Source organism: Ovis aries, chromosome 23 (assembly GCF_016772045.2).
Source record: "Ovis aries strain OAR_USU_Benz2616 breed Rambouillet chromosome 23, ARS-UI_Ramb_v3.0, whole genome shotgun sequence".
Lineage (NCBI taxonomy): Eukaryota > Metazoa > Chordata > Mammalia > Artiodactyla > Bovidae > Ovis > Ovis aries.
This window is the reverse complement of record NC_056076.1, coordinates 375,207-399,345: the sequence shown is the minus strand read 5'-3', so window position 1 is coordinate 399,345 and position 24,139 is coordinate 375,207. Positions and strand designations below refer to the sequence as shown.

The 24,139-nt window shown below is 38.3% G+C and overlaps 2 protein-coding genes and 1 pseudogene across 2 annotated transcripts; all 3 read left to right on the top strand.

Annotated features, from left to right (window-relative positions):
- Positions 1–1,906: 1,906 nt before the first annotated feature.
- LOC105613786 (olfactory receptor-like protein OLF2) lies at positions 1,907–2,836 on the top strand (annotated as a pseudogene).
- A 3,091-nt stretch (positions 2,837–5,927) lies between these two features.
- Positions 5,928–6,839, top strand: LOC114110413 (olfactory receptor 5W2-like). The gene has a single exon (XM_027960701.1). It carries the CDS (start codon positions 5,928–5,930, stop codon positions 6,837–6,839), a length of 912 nt encoding a protein of 303 aa, XP_027816502.1.
- Positions 6,840–16,680: 9,841 nt separating this feature from the next.
- LOC114110407 (olfactory receptor 5I1-like) lies at positions 16,681–17,613 on the top strand. The gene has a single exon (XM_027960691.1). The coding sequence runs from the start codon at positions 16,681–16,683 to the stop codon at positions 17,611–17,613; it is 933 nt and encodes a 310-aa protein (XP_027816492.1).
- Positions 17,614–24,139: the final 6,526 nt, after the last annotated feature.

The window sequence follows — 24,139 nt, the reverse complement described above, 5'->3', positions numbered from 1 at the left end:
TTAACTCCCAACTGTCACTAAGTAAACATCAAGTGTGATCTGTCTCTACTGTTCACCTGCCAAAGGCAAGCACAGGAGAACTTGCTCATTGCAGGTAGGTTTTTGAGTTGCCAAAATAAGAACCTTAAATTTAATAAGAACCTTAAATTTCAAAAACTAAGGAATCAAATATTTAGAGACTTGTAAATAAACACTTTATTTACTTATTCCTTTGGTTAGTAATCATAATCTAATGGAAAAAACATTGTATTTTTAAAAATTAATTAATTTATTTTAATTGGAGGCTAATTACTTTACAATATTGTGGTGGTTTTGCCATACACTGATATGAATCAGCCATGGGTGTACATCCGTCTCCCATTGTATTTCTTATTAAAGCAGGACAAATCAGATTCATTTTGATTAGCAAACAACTTTACATATGTATATCATAAGGGGAAAAGTTGGATTTTTTTAAGCACTGTGAAAAGATATAACAAAGATTTAAGATTTTTTTTGAATATTTTAACAGTAAAAAGTGTCATATTGTTCATGTTGTGTGTGCTCAATTAGTCATGCCTGACTCTTTGTGACTACAAGGACTGTAGACCAACAGTCTCCTCTGTCCATGGGATTTTCCCAGCAAGAATACTAGAGTGGGTTGCTATTTCCTTCTCCAGGGGATCTTCCTGAGCCTCAGATTGAACCCGTGTCTCCTGCATTGCAGGCAAATTCTTTGCCACTGTGCATAATGACTTATTACAATACTAATACTGTTAATAACGTGCAAATTCAATCCATAAAAACCACATACCACATTTACTCAAGTCTGAAGCAAAATCAGTTCATCATTCCTACTCCGCATCTCATATATCAACAGAGTGCGTGCACACACAAGCACTCACGTGCACTTGCATATAAACATACACACAACTAGAAGCCTTTGTCAAATATATGTTTGTTACTTTGTCCCATCTATTTTTAATGAACAACCCAGGTTAAAATCTAAAGGGATGAAAATGAATTAGCTAAAGTTTTTTGGTTTCTGCTTGTTTCTAGAATTTTTCTTTATCTGGTCAAGAGACATGTCCTTTGGCACCAGACTGCTCCTGCACATAAGTAATAATAATGTGGCAAAGCAGTAAAATATTTCTAGAGATAATTTTACTAAAATATATCTAATGCTCAATATCTACATTAAAAAGTAGAGCAGAGACAATAATACCATATTGTTCATTCTTTCAAAATCAGAGATAGTTCATTCTGTCATTAGGAATCCGCCTGCAGTTCAGGAGATTGGGGTTCTATCCCTGATTTGGGAAGACGCCCTGGAGAAGGAAATGACAACCCTCTTCTGTGTCCTTGCCTGGTAAATCCCATGGACAGCGGAGGCTGGTAGGCTTCAACATAGAGTTGAAAGAGCCAGACACGTCTTAGCAATTGAACAAGCAAACGAACAAATAAACACTTTATGATTCTTTTTTTTTTTTTAACACTTTAAGATTCTTAGGTACTCAAGAAGTGTAATCACTTGTATTCTTAGTTGGATAGGTATCTTTAAAATATAAGATTGAATACTCCAACCTTGTCTTTAATTAAAGTGTTACTTTCATATTATGTTTGACATGCAATGAACTGTCAGTAAAGAACTGATTGCTAAGATAAAGCAGTGAAGTTTCCAACTAGTCACATACATCATAGATGACATCCACATTTAGAGTCAGACTTTTTCAAAACTCCTATCCCACACTTAACCTTTTAAAATCAAATGGTGGGGAAATTGTATGGGTTATTTTCTCAGAATAAAATGTACTGGAATTAATTTTATCTGATTTATCTTTTTATCTTTTTGCTCAAAAAGAGTGAAAACTTTGATGTCATTGTCTCAGTCATTTCTGGAGCATTTTTACAAAAAGAATAAAGAAGAATGGATGGAGAAAATTGCACTTCCTTAAGAGAATTCCTTCTCTTGGGAATTAGTAGTAGCTCTGCAGTCAAAGTAACCCTATTTACCACATTTCTGGTTATTTATCTCATTATTCTTTTTGCAAATCTCAGGATGACCGTTTTAGTTAGAACAGACCCCAGCTGCACACATCCATGTACTTTTCCTCAGCCACCTTTCCTTCAGTGACCTCTGCTATTCCACAGTCATTGGACCCAGGATGCCCGCAGGGTTCCTCATCAAGAACAAATCAATCCCCTTCTATGGCTGTGCTCTGCAATTCCTGATCTTCTGTAACTTTGCAGATTCTGTGTCTACTGTTGGCGGTCATGGCCTACGATCGGTACATAGCTATTAGCAACCCCTTGCTTTATACAGTCAAGATGTCTGGCAAGGTGTGCTCCCTGCTGATGGCTGGGGTTTTTATGGTGAGTTATGGATGCTTTGATAAATGCAATATTAACTTTCTGCTTATGTTTCTGTGGGTCAAATGAAACTAACCATTTCTTCTGTGATGTTCCTCCTCTCCTCTTGCAATCTTGCTCAGATACACAGGTCAATGAATTAGTGACATTTATCATTTTTGGCTTCATTGAACTGATCACCCTCTCAGGTCTTTTTGTGTCTTACTGTTACATCATCCTAGCAGTGATAAAGATCCACTCTGCTGAGGGGAGGTTCAAGGCTTTCTCCACCTGCACCTCCCACCTAACTGCTTTGGCAATTTTCCAGAGAACTCTGCTCTTCATGTATTTCAGGCCAAGTACTTCCTACTCTCTAGATGAAGACAAAATGACCTCCTTGTTTTATACCCTTGTGATTCCTATGTTAAATCCTCTGATTTACAGCCTATGGAACAAAGATGTGAAAGAGGCTCTGATGAAATGTAAAAATAAAAAACAGTTCCATTGAAAATTTGCTCGTATACATCTTCCTCCCAATGTTACACAATAATTTATGAAAATCAAAATTGGTTTGACTAATGTTGTATGATTTGTTTATATTTATACTGTCTTCCAATCCTAGCAATATGTATGATTTCCTAAATGCCACAGGTTTCATTTTATATCTCAAACTTCTGTTTAATACTCCTTATTTGTGGAAAATTTTCAGACTCTTTGTCAAATTTGTGTTTCTTCAGTCTTAATTTTTAAAATGTTCCTGAAAGTTAGTGTTTTCTAAGTTGCTGCTGCACTCTTTATGTGGGCTTTATTTCATCGTGACTCCATCTGCTTTTCTACTAATGAATCTTGCCATATAATGGAAGTGAGCAATGTCAATTACATAGTTATTAAAATTATTTCTAACAGACTGTAATTATGACATAATATAAAAAGCCTTGCTGTTGGTCAGTCACTGTGTCCAACTCTCTGTGACCCCATGAATTTAAGCACGTCAGGCTTCCCTGTACACACACATAATCCTAACATCATTTTAATTTAAAAACTAAAAGCCAAATAGTGTAGAAAACATGCAGCTATCCCTATGGAATGTAAATACATTGAGATTTTTGCTGTTTTTACAAAATCTTTGTTTCATGAATGTGTTTAATGGAGAGTGTTTGTGTTTGTGTGTCTGTGTAAGTCTGTGAGGGGGAATGGGTATGCATTTGTTTTCTAATGTATTGAATGAAAACAAAGCAGCTACATAAGGATTGGTGAACTGGGAATTAGGAATGCTTGCAGATCAGAGGCATTCACTGTTTCTGAATAAGTATAATATTGGGCATTAAGGTAGAGGGGGCCAAAGGCAAACTATTCTAAAGGTCTATATTCCATGTACAATCAGCTTACTTGTATGAAATATCAGATGATAAATTACATCATATCTGTTACTTATTCCTGAGAGACTAAGGGTTCACCACCCAGGGATGAGACACAGAGATGATTATATAATCCGGGTCAGGCAGGAGGCAATGCTGAACCCTCCTGCAGACAGAACTGCATGCAATGAACAAGTCAGGAGTTCTGGGACAGGTACTGATATCTTTGCTGTTTCTTTGACTTATATTTGAGATTTCCTTATTTTTAATGGTTTTTTGAAAGAAGCTATTTTATGTAAACAAAGGAACATATGAAATAGTACACACATTTTTATTTTAGTTAGTTGTACAACCTGTTTATTTTAAATACATATAAATAGGGACTATAAAAGGAGCAAACAGGCATTATGGAAATGGTCAGATGTCCTCTACTATTTTAAAAATTTATCTGTTATACTATGCATTATGTATAACATACATATTATATTTCTATAACTGCTTTAAGTTTTAAAGGAAAGTATTTTTGCTTAATTATGTCTTTCTAAGCAGATATACGAGTTAAGTCCTAGGGTTGAAAACCTGCACAGTGATCACTAGACCACTGTTCCAATGCTCTTCTCTATCCCTCATCTACATTCAATTCCTGTTTTTTAAATTCTCCTAGAACATAAGAGGACAAATGGAGGAGAAGGGAATGACAGGGGATGAGATGGTTGGATGTCATCTCTGACTCTATGCACATGAGTTTGAGCAAGCTCTGGGAGTTGGTGATGGACAGGGAAGACCGGCGTGCTGCAGTCCATGAGGTCACAAAGAGTCAGACCCAACTGAGTGACTCAACTGACTAACTGATGACATTATATATCACATCATTGGTTTGGGTAAAATATAACAGTGGGACATAGAATTCCATTGTCCTTCTAAAGACAAGTAATTCTTAAACCAAAGAAAGGCAGAACTCAGAGATACTGAAGAGAAATCTGGCTCAAATAAAATAATCAAACAGTATTAAAATTTTTAGGGAATTGGAGTGGGGCCACAGCTCAGATGTGAATGTCTCTGAGGTTACAGAAGTGTGACCATGAGAGTATTTATGTTATGTGTCTTATGAAACCGTTATGGCAGAATGCAAAGTGGGGAAGAGAGTAGGTTAGGGCAGAAAGGACTCACGCAGCAAACCAAGCCTTCTTTCTTGCCTCTATGACCCTTGCTACCAGCATCTCTGCAACTGGATCTCAAGTGCTCTTCATCATCTCCCTGGTATAACTGCAACTTCCAAGCAGAAGAATGGTCAGCACTGGCATGTTACTCTATGTGCATCTCAGCATTTAGTTCATAGAGCCCCTTCCACCCTCTTATCCAAAAATCACCGCCCTCTCTGTCCCAGCAGGTCCTGAATCATGAACCATCTATCCGTCCTATGATGAGGTTGGAGGGACTTGAGAGGTTAACGGTGAAGTGAGGACTTCTTATATTCAGAGCTGGCTATAGTTCTGCCCTCTCCACAGGGGGGAATAAGAAAGCGATATATTCATCACCTGTACTTCTTACTTACTACTCTTCTCTAACACAGGGTATAACAACATTTCTACATCATTGAAAAACAAAACAAACCAAAAACCCAGCAATCTTGTCAAAAGACAAGTTATGTGAACCACCCAATTATCAGACCCTTGCTTCACTCAGAGCACATCATTTTGTTAGTATTAGACAGAAGTAGTAAAGTGTTAGTCACTCAGTTGTGTCTAACTCTGCGACTCCATGGACTATAGAGCCCACCAGGATCCTCTGTTCATGGGATTCTCCAGGCAAGAATACTGGAGTGGATAGCCATTCCCTTCTCCAGGGTATCGTCCTGACCCAGGGATCAAACCTAGGTATCCTGCATTGCAGGCAAATTCTTTACCATCTCAGCCATCAGGAAAGCCACAAACATGGTCACAAATACTACACAAGTTGGATTGAAAACAGTCTGATTTAGTTTGGATGAAAGGCCACCTCAAAACTATACAGTGTTTTGCAAATATATTGTTGTCAAAATTTTTTTCATTTAAATAAAATTGGAGAATATTTCTCAGAGTCTGTTGGCCTCATGCAATCCTAGGAAGGTCTGTCTCTTTCTTGATTACTGACATCTACAAAAGGACCAGGGGTTTAACTATAAAGATAATAAATTGATATATTTACCCTCCATTTCCTTTTCTTCTTTCACAACCAGGAATTTCCCAACAGATATGAGTGATGACTGCTCAGAACTGCAGTGCGGCTACTGACTTCACATTTCTAGGGCTTTCAGACAGAAGGCAGGGGCTTTTTGTGCTCTTCCTGCTGGTTTATGGCATAACTGTGGTTGCCAGTGTCGGAATGATCCTGCTGATCAAGGTGGACCCAAGACTGCACACCCCCATGTATCATTTCCTGAGCAATCTTTCCTTCTGTGATGTCTGCTACTCCTCTACTGTCTCTCCCAAGATGCTGGCTGATTTGCTATCTGAGCATAAAAGGATTCCATTTGACTTGTGTGCTATGCAGATGTATTTCTGGGGGACCTTTGCAGATGTGGAATGTCTCATGTTGGCTGTTACTTCTAATGACCGTTATGTGGCCATTTGCAATCCACTTCCTTATACAACTGCCATGTTCAGGGGAATCTGTACCCAGCTTGTGGTTATTGCCTACATCGTAGGCTTGGTTGATTCAGCAGTCCACACCTGTTGTACATTTTGGTTGTCATTCTGCAATTCCAATATCATCAATCACTTTTTCTGTGACATCCCACCCTTACTAGCCCTCTCCTACTCAGATACATCCATCGATGAGATTGTGATGCTCACTTTTATTGGCTGTGTTGTGGGGACCAGTATTATCACTGTCCTCCTTTCCTACAGTTATATCACAACAACCATCCTTAGGATGAACTCAACAGAGGGGAGACACAAAGCTTTCTCTGTGTGTGCCTCCCACTTACCCGCTGTGGCTGTATTTCATGGCATGCTCATGTTCATGTATTTCAGACCCAGCTCCAGTTACTCCATGGACACAGACAAAATGGCCTCTGTCTTTTACACAGTTGTCATCCGCATGTTAAAGGTGCCCCCCAAAAAGCAATCAGCACTGAATTATGTTCTGGGTGATACACTACTTTCATCCTAAAGTATTTAAAGATTCTAAGAGAAGGAGTGCAGGAACTTTGACATAGATTTTTGTAGTCTTACTAGTACAGATTCTGAATACTTTCCACTACTTACACTTTCACGTAAATCAGTTTAGGGAACAGTCATTACGCTAAACTCTCCAAACTAAGGAAAAGTAGTAATAGGATCACTCTTCCATTTTGCAGAGAGGGCTTTTTACACCTCTTTTTTCTTTTCTTGGAGAAGTGTCAGCGAGATGTCATGCACAGAGCAACCCCCCACCCATGTTAATTTGACTTACCTTCTTAAAGGCTCCTGAGTGAAGTTGCTCAGTCGTGTCCAACTCCTTGCGATCCCTTGAACTGTAGCCCACCAGGCTCCTCCATCCCTGGGATTCTTCAGGCAAGAATACTAGAGTGGGTTGCCATTTCCTTCTCCAGGGGAACTTCCTGACCCAGGGATTGAATCTCCCGCATTGTGGGCAGACGCTTTAACCTCTGAGCCACCATGGAAGCCCTAAATTAATTAATTAATTAATTAATAATTAAAAGCTCCTATTTAATTATTTTTTAAACAATAGGCTTAATAAATTTGCTGAGTCAAATGGGAGTGTTAGTGGATCAAATCCGGTTTGTTTATATTCTTTTCATGTATTTGTTTCACCCTAACAAAACTCCATCATAACATTTAGAAGCAAATAATTTGTAAGTAAGACTGAATGAGAAATTTCTCTCCCTAGACTAAATATTCCATAAAAGTTTGGTCCTTTCTGTCTAGTTCACTGTTGTCTACCAGTTACAATTCCTACCCTTAGGATGCAATTCAAAAATATTTATTGAATAGATGAATGAATTAGCCTGAAAAACTAATTAAAAAATTGAACCTTTGTAAACTTATAAAAAAATCATTTCCTTAATTTCATTCTAGTCTGTTCAATTTTAGGTGAAATCCATCTGCACTGTTTTCTTTTGCCTTAGGCAAAAATGAGAATCTGGGACAAGAATTATTTGATGTAAAAATCTGCTCAGTTTCTCTCCATTCTGCTTCAGTTATTATCACCAAACATCCCCTGATTTTCCAGGAGCCATTGGAGAGGACTTTGTTAATGAAAATTATTGCCTGCCACATCAGTAAACAAAGGAGGTTGTAGTCATGAAGCTGTCATAATACAGCTGCCTGGTCAGTGAGCCCTGAGGGGACTCAGGATGAGAAAGCACAGAATAGTCTTTCTCAAGATAGGCTGGCCCCAGATAGCTAAGTTCAGTTCAGTTGCTTAGTCATGCCCAACTCTTTGCGACCTCATGGACTGCAGCACACCAGGCCTCCCTGTCCATCACCAACTCCTGGAGATTACTCAAGCTCATGTCCCTTGAGTCGGTGATGCCATTCCAACCATCTCATCCTCTGTCGACCCCTTCTCCTCCTGCCTTGAATCTTTCCCAGCATCAGGGTCTTCCAATGAGTCAGTTCTTTCCATCAGGTGGCCAAAGCATTGGAGCTTCAGCTTCAGCATCAGTCCTTCCAATGGATATTCAGGCTTGATTTCCTTTAGCATGGACTGGTTGGAGCTCCTTGCTGTCCAAGGACTCTCAAGATAGCTAAGGTGCATATCAAAGGAACAGTGTCAGAGAGCCCGAACTGTTGCATCTTCCCATACACAGAAAAAGTGCTAAATTCTTTAGTTTATCTGGTTTTCTTTTATTAACAATAATCTTTTGGTGTTCTAATTATCTGATTTTTGTTGCAAAATCTTCTATCTCTCCTGGCTCCCCCTTGCCTCTTCAGAACTTGCCTATGCAGAACAGTTTCTTAGCGCTATCTGAGATGCTGTGTCCTAGGCTTGAAGTCCTCAGAATGTCTGCCAAATAAAATATAACTCTCAAGTTTTAGTTTGTGCATTTTTTTCCATTGGACAATTTCATCTCCCCAGTGGGTTCATAACATTACATTAGTTAAAATTGAAAAAAAAAAGAAAGAGATAAAAGAAACTGAATGCTCTGTAGATATAATTTAAGCTGTAAAAGAAGAGCTATTAATAAAAATACATTCCTCTTGTGGGGGGCGTGGGCTGGGGAGAAAGAAGCAGTAGTTATGTTAGCATGCCATGTGTAATGATTTATTCCATCTCTCTACATAACTATGAAATAAATTGGAATAATATTCTAAACAAAATTTTAAAGTTCTGCTCTCCTGGTATCTAATTAGCAATTAATCCAGTTGTAAAAATAAAAAACAATTTCAGGGTCTTGGAAATCCAATTTTTAAAATTAAGATATAATTGATTGACAAAGTTGTATTAGTTACAGGTGTACAGCAAAGTGATTCATATCACTTTTTTGCATATGTTTGTTGTTATTTAATCACTAAGTCACATGTGACTCTTTTGTGACCCCCATGGACCATGCTTCTTTGTCCATGAGATTTCCCAGGCAAGTATACTGGAGTGGGCTGCCATTTCCTTCTTCAGGGGATCTTTCTGACCCAGGGATTAAACCAGTGTCTCCTGCTAAGCCCATATATATATAAAGCCCATTTATATATACATAACTTTAGCACAGGCTTGCATTCCCATCACCATTTTCTGCTGTTTAAGACAAAGCATTTGGTTCTCATCACCCTCAGGCTGTCACTTCCTTCTTCCCCATTGGAAGCCTGCATTTGCCAAGGCCTATGTCACCACCGGTCTGTATAGACAGAACCCTCTCTGCGGTGTGGTTTCCACTGCCATGGGTGAGCTGAGGGCTGGCTTTATAGACAGTGCACCGTCCACTGTACGAGGCTCCCCTCTGCCCCATCTGGAGTAATGGGGGCACACTGACTGCTCCTCTGACTTGTCTATAAAGGAAACACAGAAAGGTTCTGTATTTATTTACATGGCTTCACATAAATAATCTGGCCACTCTCTTACCTGCAAGTTGTAGGGATTCGTGTGAATTTCTCATCCGTTTATAATGTTATTGGGCTTCATTTTACTGTGTTGTGTGCTCACTCAGCTGTGTCCGAGTCTTTGTGATCCCACAGACTGTAACACACAAGGCTCCTCTGTCCATTGGATTATCCAAGCGAGGATCCTGGAGTGGGTTGCCATTTCCTCCTCCAGAGGATCTTCCCAACCCAAAGATCGAACCCCTGTCTCCTGTGGCTCCTGTATTGGCAAGCAGACTCTTTATCACTGAGCCAACAAGGAAGCCCCCCCCCCCCCCCCACACACACACAGAGGCAACATTGCTCCAAATCTCATTTCAGTCCTTCGATCACGCCATGAAAATTTCAATCTCCACTCAATTTCTTATTTTTTTTTCCTGTTTTGTCTTTCATTCAGTATTCTCTGTTTGCCAAATTCTTCATATGCAGTTCCATTTACCCTCCCTTTCTCTGTTTTGTATCCAGAACACCAGCTGGCACACATACTTAGAGTAAATGTTTGTATTGAGTTAGGATTATCAGGTCAATTCCGACCTTGGATGGCCAAAATTCCACTTGAACGTGATGCACAGATAACACATATTAGAGTCAGTTTCATTCATCATTGACTTTCTCATGTGGTGAAATTAAATGTCTGCTGTCATATCCATAAACAAGAAATGTCACAGCCATCCATGATTTCTGCCCTCCAAATGTGAATAAGGGCTCCCCAAACTGAGAGCCAGCAGACACTGCCACCTGCACAGCTGTTTGCTGAGAGCTCAGGGAATCCAAGCAGCAGCCATCTGCCACATCGGCCATGCCTTAAGGTGAGTGAGGAATTAAGGATGCAAACAATCGGGAGACAGAATTTGGCCCCAGATAGCAAGCCCCGGGAGCTGGTGATGGACAGGGAAGCCTGGCGTGCTGCAGTCCATGGAGTCTGGACAGGACTAAGTGACTGAACTGAACTGAGCTGAAGTGCATATGAAAAGAATGAATTCAGTGAGCCCAGAGGCTTGCATCTTTCCACATGTAGAAGAAAAATAAACTCCTTAACTTGATATCTGATTTTCTCTACCTCACAATAATCTCTGATGTTCCAATTCTCTGTCCCCTTTGTTGTAAACTTGGGTATAGCCTGACTCGCCCTCCTGCCTCCTTGAGTGGTTTTCTCATGACTACTGAGATACTGCCTCCTGGTCTCAGAGGCCTTAACATTCCCATCAAGTAAAATCTCTACTTTCAGGTTGTGACTGTTTTTCAGTTGACAACGTTTACTTAAAGACCTTCTAAGTCTCAATTTGTGTACGGGTATATTTGGCTTCATTTCAGTTCACCACTGTCCTGTCACATAAAACTTCTATTAATTGATAAATTGCTTTGAACAGGTCAAATCAGATAGCAAATATCATCCTCCAATTTTATGTGTAACAATCTACCATTTTGAAAGTCATAATATATTTTTGCTTGGGATGTTCTTAAGACATAGAAAAACACATTACATCATTTCCTTTGTGTGTACTCGACTCCTCAGTAGAACTCTAATTGCTCAGGTAAGTTTTCCCATTGGGATTTGGATATCAGAGTGTGTGTTCCTGAGATCTGAGATTAGAAAGCTAATCTCAAAAGCTTCAAAGCAATATATAAAAGATCTTGCATTACCTTAAGGAACTGCAACCTTCCTAAGGAAGGCACAGATTTCTTTTATGAACACAGATCTGCCCAGATGGGGTTGCAAAAATTAGACAATGGATCAGTTTTTCTTTTTAAGTCTTTAAGTCCTAAAATTGATTTTTCCAGTGAAAAATGAACTGATACTGACAACAGTGTAGTAAGAAGGTGAATGAAAAAGATAATAATCTGGTAAGTGTTCTTACCTTAATCCTAGGCTATTAGAACTTGATGGGATTTTAAGTGCTTATCTTAGTTTGTTTGTTTGTTTTTTTTTTTTTTTTTTTTTTTTTTTTACTAACAGCTCAGTCATGTCCAACTCTTTGAGACCCCATGGATTATAACCTGCCAGGCTCCTCAGCTGATGGGTTTGGCCAGGCAACAATACTGGAGTGGGTTCCTATTTCCTTCTCCAGGGGATCTTCCCAACCTAGAGATCAAACCCAGGTCTGCTGTATTGCAGGCAGACTTTTCTTCTCTTAGGCACTAGGGAAGCTCACTTATTTCACACATAGAAACTGATGTTTTGAGGATAAACATACTTAGGGTCATATGGGTTTTAAATTCTGAAAATACATTTAACAAAAACAACAGCAGAAACAAAACCCGAACGTCTGACACATGACAGTGTTAAAGAGTCTGCCTACCAGTGCAGGAGACATGGGTTTGATCACTGCATCAGGAAGAGCCCGTGGAGAAGGAAATGGCAGCCCACTCCAGTATTCTTGCCTGGGAAACTGCAAGGACAGAGAAGCCAGGTGGGCTACAGTCCACGGGGTCACAAAAGAATAGGACAAGACTTTGCAACTAAACAACAACAGCAAACCTTAAAACAACCTCACCATTACTGGACTCTGCTTAGGAATCAGAATTAAACACTGTGCTTATTGTATATTATTTATGTTTAAAGAATGGATGGAGCTATATATCAATTACAGCTGAACTGATTTTTATATTATATTTTCTGTCCTATCTTATGGTAATGCATTGATATTAACAACTGTCAATACACAAGCAAAAGGATTCAGGCAGATAAGAGGGCTGACTTTCAGGAAGAAGGAAAAAAATGTTTTTAAAAATAATATTAGCCTTTAAAAATAATGAAATAGTGCCATTTGCAGCAGCATGGATGGACCTAGAGAGTGTCATACTGAGTGAAGTAGTTCAGACAGAGAAGAAGAAACGTCATATGACATCCTTTATGTGCGGAATCTAAGAAGAGTTGATAAAATGAACGTATAAAAACAGAAAGAGGCTTACAGACTCAGAGAATGACCTTATGGTTGCCAGTGGAAAAGAGTAGCAGGAGGAGAATGGGACCTGGGGGTGAGCATGCACACACTGCTGTAGTAAAAACAGACAATCAGCAAGGACCTACTGTACAGCACAGGGAACTCTGCAATGTTACGTGGCTGCCTGGATGGATGAAAGTTTGAGGGGGAATGGACACATGCTTGCGTATGGCTGAGTCCTTCTCTGTTCACCTAAAACTACCACAACATTGTTTGTTAATCAGATATCCCTCAATACAAAATAAAAAGCTTAAAGAAATTAAAATAAAAGGAAAAAAGAAAAAGTGACTAAGGACTTCCCTGGCAGGTGAGCACATTGAGTTTTGGGGAAATAACTATATTATTTACAGTAATCTTCTAAGCTCCACCATTTCTAACACTTCCGTTTCCAGGAAGGTAGTGTTTATTGAAGAATGTCCAGTGTACAGAATGTCCAAACTCTGGACCTGTTCTTTGATTGCAAAGCTATGCAGTCCTGGACTATTCACTGGGCTGAAATCGTCAGTTCCTCCTCAATAAAACTGAGGGATGATCAGCACTGTTTAAAGAACTGTGGGAATTAAATTAGATGAGAAAGTTTATTTTGAAAATTATAGGATGCAAATGCATTCATGTCAGATACACACATTTACCCAGAATTTGCCTAATCTACCTAGAAACAGAACAGATGCAGAAAAATAGGTGTTGAGCAATGCAGAATCCACAATTATTATTGTGCCTGTAATTCATTTTCTGTACTCCAAAATAGCTTCACAGATAGTTGCGCTTATTAACTCTCAATGTATGCACAGTTTTAATAAGACATTAGTTTAATAAGACATTTAGTTTTGTTAAGAACTTGGAACAAATTGAGGATAGGACGAGGGGTTAAGATTTTAGTAATGTGCTTAGATTATGTTCGGAGACAGAGAATATGAGATGACAATGAAAATGTTTTCAAATCTGAAGTTATTTAAATACTGAGTTTGTAAGAGCCATGAATAATGTAAATTGTTAAAGAAAAATATATATGTGTATATAACATATATGCACACGTATTTAATTTATCTTTAACTTTTATAGGCAGGAACAGTGAGGTAGAGGGAGGCCTGGCAAGCTGCAGTCCCTGGAGTCCTAAAGAATCAACCCCTATTTAACGACTGAACAACAATAACAATACATATAGCATGTACAGGCATCAAAGATTTTACTTACTTTATCCAATATGTAATATGTTATGAAATGTACACAACACAGTTCAAAGAACCACAGTATCGTAAATCAGGAATTCACAAATAAGCTGAAAAATAGATGCAAAGCTGGATTTTTACCATCAGCGGGGAGAGAAATCAATTATCTCTATCCTGGGCAAAATGTGCCTGTCTATAGACAAGTGTCACTTGCATTGCTATGCGTTATCTACAATCTACAGAGCTGTGGACTAAAACAATGACAAGGAAGTGCAGAGATAACATAGAGGGGTGGGTAGGTGGGCATTTATAACATCTTTTATCATTTTAATCAAAGGGGTCATCCAATATTCCTGAATATTATTATTGTATTGCCTAGATGAATTTAATAAATATGCAAGCATTTGGATTTCTCTAGTTGTATTTCATAGCTTGGATTTCAGGTAACATAAAGTAGATATTGGAGAAGGCAATGGCACCCCACTCCAGTACTCTCGCCTGGAAAATCCCATGGACAGAGGAGCCTGGTGGGCTGCAGTTCATGGGGTTGCTAAGAGTCAGACATGACTGAGCTACTTCATTTTCACTTTTCACTTTCATGCATTGGAGAAAGAAATGGCAACCCACTCCAGTGTTCTTGCTTGGAGAATTCCAGGGACAGGGAGCCTGGTGGGCTGGCGTTTATGGGGTCGCACAGAGTTGAACACGACTGAAGTGACTTAGCATACAAAGTAGATATATGGAATTCCACAGAATTACTATGTTGCCAACTTTAGAAGCTTCTGCACAACAAAGGAAACTATAAGCAAGGTGAAAAGACAGCCTTCAGAATGGGAGAAAATAATAGCAAATGAAGCAACTGACAAGCAACTATTCTCAAAAATATTTAAGCAACTCCTGCAGCTCAATTCCAGAAAAATAAATGACCCAATCAAAAAATGGGCCAAAGAACTAAACAGACATTTCTCCAAAGAAGACATACAGATGGCTAACAAACACATGAAAAGATGCTCAACATCACTCATTATCAGAGAAATGCAAATCAAGACCACAATGAGGTACCATTTCACACCAGTCAGAATGGCTGCGATCCAAAAGTCTACAAGCAATAAATGCTGGAGTGGGTGTGGAGAAAAGGGAACCCTCTTACACTGTTGGTGGAAATGCAAACTAGTACAGTCACTATGGAGAACATGTAGATTCCTTAAAAAACTGGAAATAGAACTGCCTTATGACCCAGCAATCCCACTGCTGGGCATACACACCAAGGAAACCAGAATTGAAAGAGACACGTGTACCCCAATCTTCATTGCAGTACTGTTTATAATAGCCAGGACATGGAAGCAACCTAGATGTCCATCAGCAGATGAATGGATAAGAAAGCTCTCGTACATATACACAATGGAGTATTACTCAGTCATTAAAAACAATACATTTGAATCAGTTCTAATGAGGTGGATGAAACTGGAGCTGATTGTACAGAGTGAAGTAAGCCAGAAAGAAAAACACCAATACAGTATACTAATACATATATATGGAATTTAGAAAGATGGTAATGATAACCTTGTATGTGAGACAGCAAAAGAGACACAGATGTATAGAACAGTCTTTTGGATTCTGTGGGAGAGGGCGAGGGTGGGATGATTTGGGGGAATGGTATTGAAACATGTATAATATATAAGAAACGGATTGTCAGTCCAGGTTCGATACAGGATGCTTGGGGCTGGTGCACTGGGATGACCCAGAGGGATGGCACGGGGAGGGAAGAGGGAGGGGTGTTCAGGATGGGGAACACGTGTACAGCTGTGGTGGATTCATGTTGATGTATGGCAGAACCAATACAATATTGTAAAGTAATTAGCCTCCAATTAAAATAAATAAATTTAAATTAAAAAAGAAAGAACAGTGAATAAACAAGATGGTGAAGATATTGAGCCTAGAAGGAAATTTAATACAATTTGATGAGGAAGGCACTGTCTTTTTCATTTTATAGGTGATGAAGCTAAAATTCTGTGATTGCTTGGCTTGCGGAAGACTTTATAACTGCCAAGTGGCAGAGTTAGGATTTAGTTACTTACATAACTAATTCTGAATCTTACCTCCTTCTATTTCATCAGTGGATTTCAAGAAACTTTAACTAGTTTCTTTAGTCCTCAGAGGCAAATTCTCAGCTCAAGGTGAGAAATAAAGAACTTCTACTCCTCTACATGTACAAGGCTTCAACTGAAATAGAAATGTATCTAATTGTTGTGTAAATAAAAATAGCACAAAGGGAAAGAGAGGCTAGTTACTCAGTTTGCTATGTATCAGTGAAACTAACCTCAATCACTTGAAGTTGGTGACAGATGAGAGAGTTGATGAAATTAAGAAATTCAGAGTTCACCCGCTGGTTTGATGGTGTCTCATTTAATGGGGGGGGGGAATATATATATATAATCTTTCAGAAATAGAAGTATAAACAATCAATTCAATTAAGTAAACTATCTCAGGGAATTCCCTGGCCATCCAGTGGTTAGGACTTTATGCTTTCTGTATTAAGTAGATGGGTTCCATTGCTCATAGGGAACTAAGGTCCTGGAAGCTACATGTCTCTGCCAAACATTAAAAAAAAAAAGCAATTAACTAATTAAAAAAAAAGTATTTCAGTTGAAAAGCTATGCTTATAGTAAACTTACTTTACTTATGCCTGAGTGTTCCCAAGTGGATTTAGAATTACTATTCTAACTACTTTAATTATTTTCCTGTAGCTACCCTGCAGGTTATTATCAACATCCCCATTGGTACCCTGCTGAAATTCCAACCTCCAGGAACCCTGCAGAGAATGGAGGTGGAGAACAGCACTGTGAAGACACAGTTCTTTCTCTTGGGATTCAGTGACCACCCAGAACTGCAGAGTGTTCTTTTTGCTGTGTTTCTGTCCATCTACTCTGTTACCCTCATGGGGAACCTTGGTATGATTTTATTAATCACAGCCAGTCCCCCTTTGCACACCCCTATGTACTTTTTTCTCTGCATCTTGTCTTTCGTAGATGCCTGCTACTCTTCAGTCATTGCCCCCAAGTTACTTGTGGACTTAGTTTCTGATAAGAAGACCATTTCTTACAATGGCTGTGCTGCACAGTTTTATTTCTTCTGCTGTTTGGTGGACACAGAGTCTTTTCTCTTGACTGTCATGGCTTATGACCGGTACATAGCCATCTGCAACCCCCTGCTTTACACCGTTATTATGTCCAAGAGGATTTGCTGCCAGCTTGCAATTGGAGCATTTCTGGGAGGCACCATGAGCTCAGTGATTCACACCACAAATACCTTTCACCTGTCTTTCTGCTCCAATGAAATTAACCATTTCTTTTGCGACATCTCCCCTCTCTTCTCTCTGTCTTGCACTGACACCTACATCCATGACATTGTACTGGTGGTCTTTGCTAGTTTAGTTGAAGCCCTCTGCCTTCTAACAGTTCTCCTTTCTTATATCCTCATCATAGCAGCCATTCTTAAAACAGAATCTGCTGACGGAAGAGGAAAAGGATTCTCCACTTGTGCATCCCATCTGATTGTGGTCTCTATCTACCATGGTACCCTGATCTTCATTTATTTGCGTCCCAGTGCTGGCCATTCACTGGATATTGATAAAGTGACCTCTGTGTTCTATACATTGATTATACCTATGCTGAACCCCCTGATTTACAGTCTGAGGAACAAAGATGTGAAAAATGCTTTTAGGAAAATGATTAGCAGGAAATTTCTTTCTTAAGAAACTGAGGTTGATAACTTTTCTACCCTGCTTCTTGACCTCTAGTTTTAAGTAATGGAAAAGTCAGTTTAATATGGGTGTTCCCTAATTCTACAGGCAATGAAGCCTCAACCACAAAATTGGGCCAGAGGCTAATATTAGAGCCAGGCCCTGTTACATATGTCTAATTCTTTATCATCTTAATGTTGATTTTTTTCACACTCATTCATTGTTGGTGGAAGTTTAAATTAGTCTTCTTTACGGAAGATAAATTACTATTATTTGAATGAAATATATAACTCACCTGGAATTTGAAAATTAAATATGCAAGTATCATTTAAACCAGTAAGTCTAGCAATTGAACCTGCAAAAGTTTACCACTTTCGAAGTATTCATTGCATCAGAGCTTATAATCAGTTCAGTTCAGTTAATTTGTTTAGTTGTGTACTACCCTGCAACCCCATGGACCGCAGCATGCCAGGCTTCCCTGTCCATCACCAACTCCCAGAGCTTACTCAAACTCACATCCATCAAGTCGGTGACGCCATCCAACCATCTCATTCTCTGTTGTCCCCTTCTCCTCCTACCTACAATCTTTCCCAGCATCAGGGGCAAGCTATTGAAAATAATCTAAATATCTACCAATAGGAAACAGGCTAAATGAAATAAATTTGAACTTTTATGTTTTTTTCTCAGGAGTAGATTTACCCTTCATATTATATTTTATATTTCATATTCTTACTCTTTGTTTCTCATTTTGTTATTACTGTTTTACTCAATATTGGTTAAGCTTTTGATATATGTTGCAGCACTCTTTTGTGAAATTTTATAAATGAAATTCACTGAGATTCTTTGTTAATTAATTTTATTTCCATGACAGTATGTGTAGATGGTAGAGGCTTCTCTGAGGCTCAGTGATACAGAACCTGCTTGCCAAATGCAGGAGACACAGGTTTGATCTCCAAGTCAGAAAGATCCCTTGGAGGACGAAATGGCAACCAATTTCAGTATTCTTACCTGTGAAATTGCATGGGCAGAGGAGCATGGCTACAGCCTATGAGGCCACAGAAGAGGCAGAGAAGACTTCGTGACTAAACAACAGCAACCACATGCAGATTGAAGCTTAACTGCCCAAACTGTATTCATACTGAAAAGGCTTTTTCAAAAACAAAACAAAACAAAACAAAAAAAACAACAAAAAACAAAAAAGAAAAGAAAGAAGAAGCCTACCTCAAATATTAAGTCCTATATAACTTTTTATTCCCTGCCATCCATTTCAATTATGATGGTAACTCATATTCTAAACCTCACTAAATTCTGTAATAATGTCATTTGTGTCTGCAGTTATACCCCTGTATTGAATTTCACTTCAGTTCAGTCACTCAGTCCTGTCTGACTCTTTTGGACCCCATGGACTGCAGCATGACAGGCCTCCCTGTCCATCACCAACTCCCGGAGCTTGCTCAAAGTCATGACTATCGTATAGGTGATGCCATCCAACCATCTCATCCTCTGTCATCCCCATCTCCTCCTGCCTTTAATCTTTCCCAGCATCAGGGTCTTTTCCAATGAGTCAGTTCTTCACGTCAGGTGTCCAAAGTATTGAAGTTTCAGCTTCAGCATCAGTCCTTTTAAAGAATATTCAGGACTGATTTCCTTTAGGATTGACGGGTCTTTAGATTTCCTTTAGATTGACTGGTCTCCTTATGGTTCAAGGGACTCTCAAGAGTCTTCTCCAACACTACAGTTCAAAAGCATCACATCTTCAAAGCTCAGTTTTCTTTACTGTCCTACTCTCACATCCATACCTGACTACTGGAAAAACCATAGCTTTGTTGGCAAAGTAATTTCTCTGCTTTTTAATATGCTATCTAGGTTGGTCATAGCTTTTCTTCCAAGGAACAAGTATCTTTTAACTTCATGGCTGCAGTCATCATCTGCAGTGATTTTGGAGCACCCCAAAATAAAGTCAGCCACTGTTTCCACTGTTTCTCCATCTATTTGCCATGAAGTGATGGGACCGGATGCCATGATCTTCGTTTTCTGAATGTTGAGCTTTAAGCCAAATTCTTCACTCTCCTCTTTCACTTTCATCAAGAGGCTCTTTAGTTCTTCTTCACTTTCTGCCTTAAGGGTGGTATCATCTGCATATCTAAGGTTATTGATATTTCTCCCAGCACTCTTGATTCCAGCTTGTGCCTCTTCCAGCCCAGCGTTTCTCATGATATACTCTGCATACCCTCTGTAAACACTATTAAACCAAAACTTTGAAAAGATAAAGATAGAAAAGGTTTTTTTTTTTAAAATTACATATATATTTGAAAAATGGTCAGTGAAGCAAATTTTACATGATATGAATGGGCTTTGTTATTATAATGATCACACATGTCCAACTTTTTGCAACCCTATGAGCCATAGGCTCTTCTGTCCATGGAATTTTCCAGGCAAGAATACTGGGGTGGGGTGCTGTTCCGCATTCCAGGGAACCTTCCCAACCCAGGGATTGACTCATACCTCTTGCGTCTCCTGCACTGGCAGGCTGATTCCTTATCACTGGTGCTGAAACAGGAAACCAGGTTCTGTTCGTGGAGCCGAGGAATGAACTCCACAAACTAGCAAACACTCACACAGGCAAAGTTTATTTTAAAAGATAGAGATGCAAAGACCTTAGCATAGACGCTGACAGGGGAAGAAGAGCCCCCAAAACGTGGGGATTACAACAGCTTTATATATTTATTAGTATTGATCTGTACACTTTTGGTTGACTTGTAACTTTAATATGCATCATTTTTGACCAATTAGTTTAAACTTCACAACACCCAGTTTGTCATTTTTATGGCTTTCTTGGCTCCCCAAGTTTCTCGGTTTTTCCAAACATTGTGACACTGTTCCTTGACACTTTCTGAAGACCCCAGGTCATTAGTTAGGGTCTAGATATATATGTTTAGGAGCTAATTGTCTACCTGGAGCTTTTCTCCTTGGTAGATTAAACAGCAGTTCATGATTGTATTGTCCTGGGTTTGAATGTTTTATGTTACCAGACCAGGGAGGCATTCCTCTGAATGCCTGGAAATTGGAAAAAGGTGTGAGATGCTTACTTGAGAACAAAAAAATTGAAAACAAAAAACCAGGAATTGAGTTTTCAAACTCTTACACTGTCTAGAAATTTCTGGCTCAGCACCGCCTGAGAAGCCTATGCTTGCAGATATAAATACTTTCCCATGTTCTTAATAAATTTCATAGGGTTGTGAAGAGCTTTAGACAGTGATTGAGAGTTCCTGATATGTGCTATATTCTACTAACTATAAATAATTTGAAATCATGAGAGAAAATATTGAAGAAACAATAAAATACATTTGTCTAAAATTCCAATTCATATTAGAATTCTAATTCAAATAATCTGCTGAAAGTTCCAACTTTTTAAATATGTTGTTTCCTTCAAATGATATTTTGATTATAAAATCATCAGCACCAAAGGCATATTGAACATAAGTGAACAGGACCTAACTGAAATAAAAATCTGTATAAGCAAGTGCTCTCTCCTACTAAAATTATAAAGAGTGCCTCCATGTTCCTTTCATGGCCACAACCTGAGATAAAATGGATGCTTCTGAGAACTTCAAATTGTGTTGTTTTCACAACTGGATTAATTGCTAACTGAATACAGGCAGGACAGAATATGCAATTAATTAAGATTTTGGAAAATATTTCAGGGATTACCTAGCATACAATAATTTAGCACTACACGATTGTGATAACCACTGTTAAAATTTTGTTTAGAATATTATTCCAATTTATTTCATACTTTCATAGATAACATAATCACTATATATAGCATGCTAATATAACTAATACTTTGTTCCTCCCCTGCAAAGGGAACTATATTTGTGTTAATATATGATTTAACATATATGGTTTATGATTTAACATATATGGTTTATGATTTAAACTATATTATGATACTTGTTTACAGACAGGTACATTTTTTTTTCCAGCATACAGACAACTGATTTGCTCTGTAGTGGAAAGGCAATTTTGTATCTATTATCAGTTTACTTGTGAATTCCTGATCTATAATATGGTGATTTTTGAATTATCTTTTGTAACACTTATAGCATCTTAATGAATGAAATAAGCAAAATCTTTTACATGTGCACATTTTATATAATTATAAAGTTTGTATGTATGTATGTATATATATATATATATATATAGTGAAAGTGAAAATTGCTCAGTCATGTCTGACTCTTTGTGACCCCATGGACTATACAATCCATGGAATTCTCCAGGCCAGAATACTTCAGTGGGTAGCCTTTCTCTTCTCCAGGGGATCTTCCAAACCCAGGGATTGAACCCAGATCTGCTGCATTATAGGCGGATTCTTTATCAGCTGAGCCACCAGCGAAGCCCATATATATATATATCTATATATAAACATACATATATATACATTTTATGTCATATATAATGTGTGTATATATATAAAATGCATATATAATTCTTCCTTAACAACCTACATCACACACAGCCCCTACAAGTTCAGCATATGCATAATGTCATATTTGAATATATTTTCATTTTCATTTTATATACTCTATCTCAGATTATGATCTAACCACATTACCAAAATCTTATCTTCCTGTTTTTTCTCAATTTGTTCCAGATTTTTAATAAAACTGAATGTCTTTTAAAACTTTTCATACATTTAGAATTAATAGGCTTAATGCAACTATTTACCAAGTTATTCTTTGGGTATAGAAAATGAACTATGGATACAATAATGATTGCGGATTCTGGATTACTTAATGTCTACTTTTCTACATTTGTTCTGTTAGCTAAATTAACAGCTCCCCAGGTCACTCGAGTAGTGAAGAATCTGTCTGCCAATGCAGGAGATGAAAGAGATAAATTAGAGTAAATGTGAAAAACTGGCATGGGTACATTGCCATCTTATCATTTTAAAAGAGCTTTCTCATCTAACTTAATTCTCACAGCTCTTTAAAATATGTTGACCACCTCTACTGTAAAGGAACTGATGATTTCAACCCAGTTAACAATCCAGGATTGTGTAACTTTGCAATCAAAGAGTCAGGGCCAGAGTTTGGACATTCTGGATCACTGGGTACTCTTCAATAAATACTACCTCCCCAGAAATAGAAATGTTAGAGACAGTGGTACTTAAAAGATTAGCATAACCAAGACAGTTATTCCCCAAAACTCAGTGTGCTGAATTGGATATAGGGATATTAGCTTAAAGGTAGCATAAATCTTGATTTAGAGTTTGTGCTCCAACAGGTTTACATCTTTTGACACAGTATCCGAGAAGATATGCTGTGGTGGTTGAAAGCACGGACGATAAATCCAGTGTGCCTGGCTCCTCCACTTCATATTTGGATGACTTCAGCAAAATTTCAGCAACTATATGATTTCATTTTCTGATATGTAAATTACATATTATAGTGACTTGTCTACAGGGTAATGATGAGGATTAAATGAACTAATATGTGTATTTTCAACAGTATTTTTCACACAGCGAATATTCAATGTGTGATGTGTATGTGCTTACTGTGTCTAACTCTTTGCAACTCCATGGATTGTAGCCTGTGAAGCTCCTCTGTCCATGGAATTTTCCAGGCAATAATGCTGGAGTGGCTTGCCATTTCCTCCTCCAGGGGATCTTCCCAACCCAGAGATCAAACTCAAATTTCTTCTTCCCCCTGCATTGACAGGCATCTGCTTTACCACTGCGCCACCTTGGAAGCTAATATTATTAAGCTATTGAGACAAGTTTGAACTTCTTGAGAAATTAATACTTATTATTTTATTATCAACCGGGATTCCTTTTTCCTGTAAGCAAAGGGTTAAGCAAAGAAGGAAAGCATCACTGATCTACTAGTTAATTCATTGGAATTATCCTTTTATGAAATACAGATGGCTTCCTTCTTAGAAAATATTAACTCTCCTTGAATGAAAGCCCATCTGATTTGTTCTGCAAACAGAGACAAGACTGTCTATTGACCAAGGAGTGGAGCAATTGCCACTCTCTGAAGGCAAGAAAAAGATGCAATTATATCTTTTCTGAGCTATTCTTTCTTTTGTAATAATGAAAAATTACTATTCAGAGGTGAAAGTGAAAGTGAAGTCATGTCTGACTCTTTGAGACCCTATGGACTGTAGCCTACCAGGCTCCTCCAACCATAGGATTCTCCAGGCAAGAGTATTGGAGCGGGTTGCCATTTCCTTCTCCAGGGTATCTTCCCAAACCAGGGATCAACCCAGGGTCTCCTGCATTGTAGGCAGAGACATCAAATAAAGAGACTCATCTTTAGGGACAATGTTTAAATAAGCTTGAGGCCTTGACCATGAGAAACAAACACTTCTTTGCTGAGGTTGTTTTTCTACCAAACCTCATATTTCTATTCACAGATGTACAGGACCTGAAGAGAACAATTTATATAGAGAACAACAAGTGTAATAATATTTCAAATTTATTACACACCAAGGCTGAAAGAAAATTTCAAGTTTCAAAAAAGAAATATAAAAGCTA

Bases quoted from the DNA above. Each gene is read 5' to 3' on its own strand.
- LOC114110413 (XM_027960701.1), top strand. From the start codon at position 5,928: ATGACTGCTCAGAACTGCAGTGCGGCTACTGACTTCACATTTCTAGGG.
- LOC114110407 (XM_027960691.1), top strand. From the start codon at position 16,681: ATGGAGGTGGAGAACAGCACTGTGAAGACACAGTTCTTTCTCTTGGGA.